The sequence below is a fragment of the Heterocephalus glaber genome, unplaced genomic scaffold, assembly GCF_053883595.1.
Source record: "Heterocephalus glaber isolate CG9 unplaced genomic scaffold, H.glaber_assembly_v1.0 deba00001509, whole genome shotgun sequence".
NCBI lineage: Eukaryota > Metazoa > Chordata > Mammalia > Rodentia > Bathyergidae > Heterocephalus > Heterocephalus glaber.
The window spans coordinates 40,049,088-40,061,271 of NW_028258325.1; the positions used below are offsets into that span (position 1 = coordinate 40,049,088).

The window sequence follows — 12,184 nt, forward strand, 5'->3', positions numbered from 1 at the left end:
GAAATCAAAGGCCTCTTCTCGGAAAACTATAGCATTTTGAAAAGAAAGATTGAAGATGGTATCAAAATATGGAAAGACATCCCTTCCTCCTGGGTAGAAAGAATCAACATAGTGAAAATGGCCATACTTCCAAAACTGCTATATAAATTCAATGTAATCCCAATTGAAATCCCAGCAGCATACTTCACAGACCTTGAGAAAACAATCCAAAAATTCATTTGGAACAAGAAGAGACCTAGAAGAGCAAAAGCAATTCTAGGCAGCAGCAACATAGCAGGGGGTCTCCCAAACTCCAATTTGAAACTATACTACAAAGCTACTGTGATAAAACAGCATGGTAATAGCAAGAAAGAGACCTGAGGACCAGTGGAACAGATTAAAAGAAACAACTCCAGACACACTCAGCCAACTCATCTTTGACAAAGGAGCCAAACATCCTCACTGGAGGAAAGATAGCCTCTTTAATAAATGGTGCTGGAAAAATTGAGTTTCAACTTGCCGAAGATTAAAGCTAGATCTATATCTCTCACCATGCACTAAACTAAAATCAAAATGGATTAAATATCTAAATATTAAAACAGAAACCCTGAACCAGCTGGAACAGAGGTTAGGTAGAACTCTTGAAGACATCAGTGTAGGAAAAGATTTTATGAACAAAACCTCAGTTGCTTGTGAACTAGCACAAACAATCAACAATTAGGACCTCTTATTAAAAAGCTTCTGCACAGCAAGGGAAATCACCAACAGTGTGAAGAGACAACCTATAATGTGGGAAAAAATCTTCACCTCCTGTTCCTCAGACAAAGGTCTACTATCTAAAATCTATAAAGAACTTAAAAAAGTCATACTTCCCAAATTTAAAGACCCACTCCAAAAATGGGCACCTGAAATGAACAGACTTTTCTCTGATAAAGAAGTAGAAATAGCAAAGAAACATATGAAAAAATGTTCAACATCACTGGTCATTGGAGAGATGCAAATGAAAACAGCACTGAGATTCCACCTCACCCCAGAAAGAATGGCTGCTGTCATGAAATCAACCAATAACAAATGCTGGCAGGGCTGTGGGGAAAGAGGAACACTTGCCCCACTGCTGGTGGGAGTATAGAGTTGTGCAACCACTGTGGAAATCAGTATGGAGATACCTTAAAGAACTAAGACTAGAAGTCCCATTTGACCCAGCTATTCCCCTGCCTGGTATTTTCCCCAAAGAATTAGAAAAATCATACCACAGTTGTATATGTGCACCCATGTTCATAACAGCACAATTTGTAATAGGTAAAACTTGGAAGCAGCCCAAGTGCCCATCAACTGAAGACTGGATAAAGAAAATGTGGTCTTTTTTATTAAATGGAGTACTACTCAGCCATAAAAATGAGAAATTAGAAACATTTATAGCAAAATGGATGCACATTGAGGCAATATTCTTAAGTGACATAAATAGGACACACGTGTAAATACCGAATACTTTCTCTAGTGTGAGAGACTGAAAGTGTAAATAAGGACTGAAAGGTATAATAGATAACATGAAATAAGAAGAAAAGGTGCAAAGAGGAGGGGGAAGTGAGAGGGGGTAGCAGAAAGGAAAGAAGGGAATGGAATTAATATGAGAAAATGAAAAAATGGAAACAAAGTCTTTGTAAATAGGGAGGGATGGAGGGGTTGAAGGGAGGGCAGAGGAATGGGGAAAAAATAAGAACCAAGAGAGATTATGTAAAGGTGAAAATTTCCAATAATGAATGTCATTATACTGTATACCCAAAATCTACCAATAAAATTAATTTTTAAAAAAGACCAAGAAGAACAGAGAAAATTTGGGAAGGAAGAGGGAACGAGTTCTGTCTAAACCTTTAAACTATTCTATTAAATTTAAGATGACTTGGGGCTGATGATTTAGCTCAGTGGCACTGTGCCTGCCTCAGAAGCACAAGGTCCTGAGTTCAATCCCCAGTACTGAAAAAAAAACTTAAAATGACTATTATTTATTTGTTCTACAATTATTTATTAAGTACCTATCAGCTACTACTTTGGAGTCTGAGAATATCTTATTAATAAAAAAACTACTCTTTTGAAGATTATATTCTTTTGGATGATTATATATAATATAATATTATGCAATACTATATATATCATATATATGATATATATGATATATATGATATATATTATATATATTATATATGATATATATGATATATAATATATATGATATATATATTATATATGATATATATTATATATGATATATATTATATATGATATATATATCATATATATTTTATATATTATATATATATATATAGTGTGTAGATGCTGGTAAGTACTAGAAAGTACTGGAGAGGTCTGATCTGGGAAGTTCAGAAGTCTTCACTGGCAAGAGTGGGTAAGAGACTTAAAGCAGGTACAGTAGTGAATGAGCCATACCAATATCTGGTGGAAGAACCTTGCAGACTTCCAAGTGGCTGTTTCAGGTGGAGAGTTGAATGCATGCATCTGGATTCCGGTGAGAAATCAGAGTTGAAGGTATAGGTTTAGAGGTCATGTGGACAGAGACTCTATTTCAAAGATGAAACAGTTGAGATCACTAAGGAAGAGTGTGTAGGTGGAGAAGAAGCTCCACAGCTCTCCATATCAGGGCTTAGAAGAAGGATATCAGGGGCCGGGGGTTTAGCTCAGTGGTTCTGCCACCGGCCTGGCAAGTGTAAGGACCTGAGCTTGATCCCCGGTACCAACAAAAAAAAAAGAAGAAGAAGAAGGCTATCAGGATAGACTAAGCAGCATCAGCCATCAAAGTAGGAGGGGGAAATAGGTGGATGTGGTACCAAAGAATGCAAAAGGGACATTTGAAGAAGGAAAGAATGGTAAACACAGTTGGATAATATTAAAGGTTCAAATTAAATAAGAACAGATCTATATGATGGCTGGATTTGGCAGTATGGAACTTATGGGTGACCTCTACAAGAGTAGTGTCAGTAGAGAGATGGGGACAGAAAGTCCTGAAACTGGTTGAGGAAGGACTGGTGTGAGTATCAGAGGAAGAATTGCAAAGATTTAGACCTTGAGGAATCTAACGAGTGAGATTCAGATCACAAGTAGAAGGTTGGGCATTTGAAGCAAGGACAGATGCTTTCTTCATACTAGTAAGAGAAAAGACAGAGAGTGGATAAAGATGCAGATAAGGTATTAGATTTGAAGAAAGAATAAGAAGAAAATTCCTGTCTGATTGTTTCTACTTAAGACATGAGCTAAGTTTGTTAACTAAGGATGTGGATAGGGGATTTGAAGGCCATGTTTGAAAGGGGGAGGATAGGCTATATCATAGCTGTAGAAGTAACTGCCTGACATATACATCTTGTAAGTTCTTCTCAGATGTGACCCAGTGTGATTTTTATCCCTCAGCCAAGAGACTGGAGTCATATCAGGAAGCTGTCTCTGAAGATGAAGATTATACAGACACTCTCAGCAGCTCCCTCAGCAACATGGCAAAACCAAGAGCCCCCTGCTGCAGGACAGTCCCTAGTGGGGCTCTGGGAAACAAGTTCTCAGATCATCTCTCTGGCAGCACATCTGCTGTAGGAAGTGGAGAAGGAGCTGGTGAAGTGTTTCATTCCAGACAGGCTGCTTTCAGCAGCCCCATTGTAAGTGTTTGCATGACTAGGCTCTTGTATGTCCATACAAATGAGGAAAGAACAGCCTCAGAGTTATAATGGAGCCAAACTCTTTTCTTTTCTACTGGAAAAGAGACTGTGACACATAATAAGATGTGACATATGATTGTGACACATAATACGTGTAAACAGACAAAAATCACAACTTTCTAGTTTCTTAAATAATTCAATGTTGAGAAGTCATGTATCATTTCTGAAAAATTGTATTTCTAGTCAGGAAAGATCATGTCTGATCCTGAAGAAGGCTACTCTGGTTTAATGATCATAGCTCTCAGAGCCAACAAAGCTTTCCAGAGTTATTTCAGAGCCAGGTAAATATGTGTAATGGATAGGTAAACTCATAGGCCTTTCAAAGATCTCTTCATTATTCTGTAGTCATCTTTCAAATGCCACCAAATCTGTGACTTCTTCCCCATTCCTAGTTGCCCAAAGGGCATTTTCTAAATTTTTCGTTTCAGACCTCACCAGGATGTGTTTTGAGTCCCAGTGGCAGTGTTAGGAACCGACTAGTCATATACATTAACAATCCTTACTTACTGCATAAAAAGATAGAGGGCTGTGTAGAACATGAGAAATAGAGGGAAGATGTCCATGTACAAGAACTGGAAATTAAAAGTTGCATAGCACTTAAAATTACTGTATGAAATTTCAACTTCATTTTGCCTTTCTCATTATATTTATGCTTATACTTTACTAAGATGAAGATTCTCCAGCCATGATATCAGCAACAACTCCAAAATACGTGTCATAACAAGAATAACTCAGCTTTGGGGAACCCTTGTATTTCTGTATTGAAGTTATTGTATGATTTTCATAGTACATAATGTGATACATAATGTGAGTAGACCCTAGGGGTCTCCCAGGACCTGAGACAGCCCAGAGGAAAATCTACTTGCTCTTTGCAAGCTTGCCCAAAAATGTGTGGTCACAGCAACTGGAGTAACTATCTCAGTCCAACTTATTACCGTGCCACTAGGGGAGAGGTAGCGAACTTATGGCACGTGTGTGGCAGTGGGCTTTTGGTATCATTGAAAGCTCTCTGCACTAGGGCCTAATGCCTATTACATTGTATCTGTGCCACATGGTAAGCTGTTTCAGACATCTAGACTTAATTTTTCTCCAAGTTTTGAAAAGAAAGAAGGAATACACAAGTCCTTTCTCTACATTCACTTTAAATCTATATTAGAAATATACTGTGTATGTGTATATTTCTTATATGTTATTTTTTACCTATCTTTCTACTGAACTTTTACATTTTCCACCCGCCTGAAAGCAAGCACATGTTGAGTCCTGTTTAGTTGGAAGTAATACGGTGTTGCCTGGCAGGCTAGTCTGTGCCACACCCTCCTCAGTAGTTCCTGATGAAGCCTCCTCCTCTTACTGGGACACACAAGTACATCTTCGAGCACCTTTATTCATCCCATTTTCCTTGTATAAAATATATTCGCTAAATCCCACCCTGTTACCCAAAACTGATGAAATATTTATTTCTGTAAGAACTGCCTTTAGTATCAGCTTTTCTGAAGTGTTCTCAGATTTACTTTTCTCAGTCTCCAAGTTCTGTTTGCTCATTACCTCTGTCCCTTGGTCTATATTATGATGGCCTCATTTCTGCATCTGGTATGGCTGTTAGCTCCTCAAGAACAAGGACATCGTCATCTTGAAGGCCCAGCATTTAGCACAGTGTCTGGCACATTCTCAGAGTATTTTTGAGGATTGTTGAATGAAGCTGTTTAACAGGCTCAGCCTTTCCCTTCTGCCCGTTTTATTTTTACTTTCCCTATACTCCAAAGCTCTGTGTCATTCGGATTGTATCACTGCCTTGGGGTGGTTGTTCTAGTTTTGTTTTGTGTTTTGCAAAATGGCATTCATATATATAGGATTAAAAGGTCTTCCTTGAAACATGAGATCATCTCTTATTATTAGTCTTGGCAAGTTGATTTTATCCTTTGTGGAAATTAAAGATTGAGATGGCATGGCTGTATGATCTTTGACCTAAAAAATGAGCAACTGTAGAAATTTCACATATGATTCTAAAAGCCCATCCATGAAGCCAGGTGAAGGACACCTGTTTGAGAGCATAAAGCAAGCTGAGATACCTAAAAGTAAAATGTAAGAGAAGTAGAGGACAGTGTTAGAGCTGCTTGTTCAACTTTATCTCCCTTCTGTAGTGTCTTTGTCCAGTATTAAGCTGAAGGTATTTTGGGTTTTGTATAAACAATTAAAGTGAGTTCCTGTCAACTTCAGTTTTAAAAACATTTATTTAAATTATCTTAAAGCCATCCAAAAGCTTCCGTGAACAATGTAGGAAAGCAAAGGAAGCCCTGGCCAGTTTTACTTCTTTAATTTGCATTGAAATAGAGGAAGGGAAAAAAGGAAGAAAGGAAACTGAGGATGAAGTCTATAACCTAGGAGACAAGTTTAATATGAATCATGAAGGTAAACCTAATATTAGAAATGGTCAGATGTCATCACAGATTAGGAAAAAGATGTATGTCCTCCAAATAAGGTTTTGTTTACATTTTGAGGAACTATCCCCATTGGACTCACCATTCTATGCTTAAATTGGGAATATAAATTTTCTTAGAATTTTAATAAGATGCCTATTTTAATCCTAAATGTTTATTTTCTATAGAATAACAATTTTTTAGTATGTTTCTCTACTGCTTTCCTTGGTGAATATAACACCAACAAGTATGTACAACAATAACCTTTAGTTGTTTATCCCTATCCCAGGTCCTGAGTTAGGGATCCAAAGATCAGTAAGATATGGTCCTCACTTTAAAAGAACTTCCAAGCTCCCAAGGGGGAGGGAGGAGTACTAGATAGATGTGTTGTTATTTAAAGCAAGATAGTGTGGGCCTGATTCTCAACTCAGTGGGCCTTCAGTGATGGCAGAAGCTGTGCATCACTGGAAAAGAAACATCTTTTAATTTTATTATACAGCTTCTCAGTGCAGATTTGGATCATAAGAAAATATCAATGGAGATAGTCATATTGATAAAAATTACATGTGATAACTCTATTACCTTCTCAATTCAGCCTCTGTCTTAGTCACAAGAGATTATTGTGTAAAAACCAACTGAAGTGGAGGAATGCTACCTATCTGTAGCTTCATTCTGATACCAACTTTTCCTTAAATCTTTTTCTGGAGTCTTTTATGTGTATGGTTTTATGGTGCTTTCAGGTTCTTCTATGGTCCTGAGTTTCTAGATTTTTCTCACTCTATTTTGACAGTTCTTATCCACAAACTTTTGCTGACCAGAGTAAAATGCATGAGCACACACACACACACACACACACACGCACATGACTTGGCCAGCTTCAGTGCTGTTTTTACTCTCATTATTCTCATGGTTATGGGAATAGGTTTTCAGTCATACACTCATTTGCTTGAGGTATTTAGATAGAAGTTTAAGAATGCTTTGCGATAGCTGATAATATGAACTGTTTAGACCCACTCTGAGCCTGATAGCCAGTGTAGATGAGTACATGTCCTTTAAGAAGGAAAGAAGGGAAAGAAGATTAGATTATTTAAGTTCTGCTCTACTGATGTCATCTCAGGCATTATCTCACGTATCTTGGACAGCAACCCTGGGAGTTAAGTGTTATTTTTACCATTATATAGACAAGGAAAATGAAGCTCAAAAGGTTAAGTGCTTGAGGCTACCAGTTAGGATATAAGACCTGAACCCAAACCCATGATTTCTAGCACATGCTCTTTGCTCTTATCACACCTATATGGTCACTGCACTCCTAAGCATAAATGTATGCCATGGACTTCCAAGTCAAGTTCACACATTTCTGTATTTTACTCTTTTATCTAAATCACTTCTCTTGGTTTCCCACATTCAGTGTGATTTATTAGTCAGCATCCCAACTCTTCTAAAATAGATCAGTGCTTGTGTAAAACCTGGGTTATGACAAACAGTCCCTCTTTTGATTCATTTTAAATATTTGTAAAGCAGCTGATTATATGTGACAGGATTCTAAGCACATTTCTTCTACGATTTTTTTTTTGTTAAAACTAGCATTCCCAAATTAGTGTAGGAAGCACTGCATTAAACAAAATGTTGATACTTTTTTCATAATAACAGAACTTCTTGAAGCAAATCATTACTAAGCACCTTTAAGAGGAGGGCATAGATATGACCAGAAAACTCTTGGAAAACTGTTAATGTCTTGTGAGATATTATTGCGAAATGCAGTTTAAATATGTTAACCTACTTGTAATTATTTCTATTTTAGAGAGTTTGTTTTTACAACAGCAGTATATTCAGGAATAAAATATTTTGTTAAAATAATGCAATACAAGTAAAAAGCTAACTTAAAAAGAATTAATATTTATTATTACTGAATGAGTCTATAACCAAGGCAAAATTCTAAGCATAATAAAATATATGTCCAGCATTGTGTATTTTTAAATGAGAAATATGCATTCAACTAGATTTTGTTGTAAGTTATCTCCTGTTTAGTTTAAGAGTGAAGGAATTCTCCACTTATAATGTATAGTCTGGATTTTCTATTTATTTTCATATCTTGCATTTTCCTGTTGTTAATTCCCATTATGCTATATGCAGTAAGCTTGTTTTCATTGCTTTATTTAGATTTTGGTTATAAAAATTAACTCTCATGTGATAACAGCATTTTGTCTTGTTGAATCTTCAGGAAACAGATGTGGTACCAGACACCAGGCTTTTGAACAAATTTAGTCAGATTACACCTCATCTCTTTACCTCACTAGATGGGACCATCCAAAGGCCACCATTGGAGACTTTGTACATTATGGACTTTTTTATTGCACTGGCGATTTGCAACACAGTAGTGGTTTGTGCTCCTAACCAACCAAGACAAAAGGTAAAGTCTCTAATGCAAGCAAGGGTCCCCAGTGCAGAAGAGAATACTGGTTTGGCACGTATCTATACTGGTCTTGTTATGCTACAATAACAAATAATAGTGCAGCTAACAATGGCAGGTGTTCAGCCTGTGTCAGAACTGCACTTACATGTTCTACATGACATACTGGTATTAATTTGTTTAATTCTTCCAATGACTCTGAGAGTTAGGTACTCTTATTCTACTATTTCTTATGTTACATAACTTTAATTTGCCCAGGGTCCCAATACTAGTTTTTAGAGGAGCTGAGATTTGAATCTAGGAAGTATGGCTCAGTGCTTTGACGTGATTTGCCAATGAGAACATTCATTTTGCTTTTGTTTCCTAACCAAATTGAAGTTTCTGAGACCTCCAGCATTGTATGCACAACGTCAAACAAAATATAAAGTATATTGGATTCACTGTCATGTTTGATGATAAAATACCTTTTTCATGTGCCATTTGGGTTATTTTTAACTCAATCAATCTGAAATTCTCTGTAATATACAAAAACTCTTCAGATCCTATAAAACCTAGATTTTGAAATTCTGTTTGTATCTTAGAATTCATGGAGAATTCATTTCCCATTAAGAAAAAATACTTGATTTAGAGGCTGGTGATTCACCACTTGGCTGTGCTAGCTCTCTTGTGTATAATTCTATGTTTTTCCATATATCCACTTAAAATTGAATTGCTTCACAACTTAATTAAATTTTAATTTTCCATCAGATCGTTTTCTTTTGGCAACTTCAAAGGTGGTCAACTTGAACATAAAAAGTAATTTCCTTCCAATTAGGATATATATTATCTGAAATTGTATTTTTTACAAGTTTTTGCCTTGAAAGTTGCTCTTTGAAAAGTGATTATGTAGTTAGAGAATAAATCACTTATGTTTTTTGTTTCCCTACATAACATTTTTTTCCTCATACATCTGTTTCCAAGTTGGCATCTGTGTAAGAAATATTTTTGCCCTAATTCCCAAATAATATAATATTCCAGTGTCAGAAGGAAAATCTCTATGGCATATAGAAGCCATGGTATTTCAAGATAATGGCAGAAAGCTAGTGAATAGGGGCTAATCAGAATTCACATGGAATATAATCTGTGATTAGATGTTATTTTTCTTTTTACTCTGAGTTGCCAATAACTTCAACACTTGACCCACATGAAACCTTTAAACTACCATTAAGTTAGTAATTTTTAGGAGAAAACTTTTTTAAATTCCCCAGGCATTTCTAAATGAGAAAACTTTTTATTCCAATTAATAGATTGTCCATGATCAGTATTAAATTCTAAGCTTAATCACTGATAAAATAGATCTAGGCAAGACATAGTGATACATCCCTGTAATCCCAGAACTCTGGGAGGCTTTGGGCAGGAAGATTACATTTTGGAGCCAGACTGGGCAACTTAGTGATTTAGCAAGATCCTGTCTTAAAAAAATAAAGAAGTGCAAGGGGCTGAGGTGGTACTTCAGTGCAAAGGCCGTAGTTTCATTCCCTAGCACCCTCAACACACACACACACACACACACACACACACACACGAGAGAATCTAAAACCAGGGTATAAATAAGAAAAGTTTCTGTCAAAACAAAATCTAATTCATATTATGACACTGATAACTACTCTTCCTTTAAGCTACTTTATTTACTGGCCTTTTCCTTTTAAGTAAAAATATCTCTTGTAGAATCTGGAAAGTAAAAGAAAAAAATACATTCTGTTAATCATTTGACTTTTTTTCTTACTTGGTTTTGCTATGTGTACTGTTGCTTACTTGGTCAAATATTTTTCATACTGTTTACATAGCTTTTCCAGTATTACTCCCTTGTCTTTACAAACTTTTAAATATTGCACATTTCAAGACATTTCTATTCTGTTACTGTTGAATACTTAATTTGCTTACAATTTTTAAATTATTACTGCTAGGATGCACACAATAAAGATCATGAATTTTATCTCAAATTATTCCTATAGGAAAAATTGTTGTGAGTATGCTCATGTTAGCATTTTGTATTTTTTGCTATCAGTTATCAAATTCTTTCCTAAATGCCAGTAAGAATTTATAGTGTCATCATTTTCAGCACATCTTTTCCTACCAAGGCTTTTATTTTTATTCACATTTTCTGTGTCAGTTATAAGTGAGAAATAGGCTGCTAACCATTTAAGGGAGTGGTAACATACTTTAGTTTTTTTTTTTCCAGTTGGACTTCAAAGTTTTTATAAGCTTCTTTGAACTTTACTATTGAGACTTTTCTAATTATCTTTTATAGATTAGGCTTTCTTCACTGAGTGGAACACCCATTAAATCCTTGGAAGAGATTAAAAACCTCTTCCAGAGATTGTCTGTCCGAAGGTCAAGTTCACCATCCCTTGCCAGTGGGAAAGAACTGCCATCGGGGGTCCCGAGCACCTTTGTGAGCAGACTCTCTCTCTTTACTCGGATGAAGCTGACTTCACCTATGGAGGAAGAGGTCTCCCCAATTAGCAAGAGCTCCCAGGACTGTGGTAACTCAGCTTGCTGTATGGAGATTGAGAAACCAAACAACAATGCAGCCATCACAGATAGCAAGGTGGAATCCCTCCCTGGACTGCCCTTGGCCTCCAACCTCTGTTATGAGGCTGAAAGCCCAGATGAAGCAGCCTTGGTGTATGCTGCCAGGGCTTACCAATGCACTTTACAGTCACGGACACCAGAGCAGGTCATGGTGGACTTTGCTGCCTTGGGACCATTAACATTTCAACTCTTACACATCCTGCCCTTTGACTCAGTAAGAAAACGAATGTCCGTTGTTGTCCGGCACCCTCTTTCCAACGAAGTTGTGGTGTATACAAAGGGTGCTGATTCTGCAGTCATGGAGTTGCTCTCAATTGTTTCCCCAGGTAGGTTCAAACAGAGCTAAGACGGAAGTGATATAAAGAGCTTAGAGATTGAAAGCCCACTCCCAATGGTTTTATAAAGGCAAAGAAGCAGAAATATGGAGGTCATTCATACTTGATAAAGTAGAGAAAAGTTGCCTAGGATTTGATGGGAAAATAAATAAGACTGGGAGCTTCAAGACTGGTTTCAAATCTGGACTCCATCATTAGCTGTGTTTCATAAATCCCTAACTACTCTCTGCCTGAGTCATCAGTAAAATGGGTTCTGCAAGACCTCCTTTGTAGGTTCCTGAGAGGCTAATGACATACTGTATGCACTTACCATTGACACCTTTGGCCAAGTGTCTAACTGGAAAGTGCTCAGTGGGAGATACCGTCATTATTACAGTCCTGTTACAATTAAATTGATGGTGTAGGAACAATGTTTGTATCACCTACTTGGTACTTTGCTTCAGGAGAAAGAAGGGGAAAATTTTATTTTGAGGGATTCCTTTTACTAGATACACATTTGGGAATCAAAACTAGAATGGCTTTTATTTCCTGTGTATTAAACTATCATTGTTTTGAAAAACCTGACTTTAATTGGGAAGACTGGTAGGAACAATAGTGTTGTTTTTTAAAATTTTATTTTATTGATACATTTTAGGTATACAATATAATGACATTCATCATTGGAAATTTGCACCTTTACATAATCTGTCTTGGTTCTTATTTTTTCTCTATTCCCCTGCCCTCCCTTCAACACCTGCATCCCTCCATATT

At 36.6% G+C, this 12,184-nt stretch overlaps 1 protein-coding gene across 5 annotated transcripts in view; it reads left to right on the plus strand.

Annotated features, from left to right (window-relative positions):
- Nucleotides 1–12,184, plus strand: part of Atp10d (ATPase phospholipid transporting 10D (putative)) — a 117,545-nt gene that overhangs the window by 66,248 nt on the left and 39,113 nt on the right. For 4 of the 5 annotated variants that reach the window (XM_004849763.4, XM_004849765.4, XM_087187858.1 and 1 more), the window contains exons 10-12: nt 3,400–3,638; nt 8,337–8,525; nt 10,816–11,425. The exons of the other annotated variant lie outside the window; for it this stretch is intronic. In XM_004849763.4, coding sequence (XP_004849820.2) covers nt 3,400–3,638; nt 8,337–8,525; nt 10,816–11,425 — 1,038 coding nt within the window. The remainder of the gene's footprint in view (nt 1–3,399; nt 3,639–8,336; nt 8,526–10,815; nt 11,426–12,184) is intronic. 5 annotated transcript variants of the gene reach the window in all.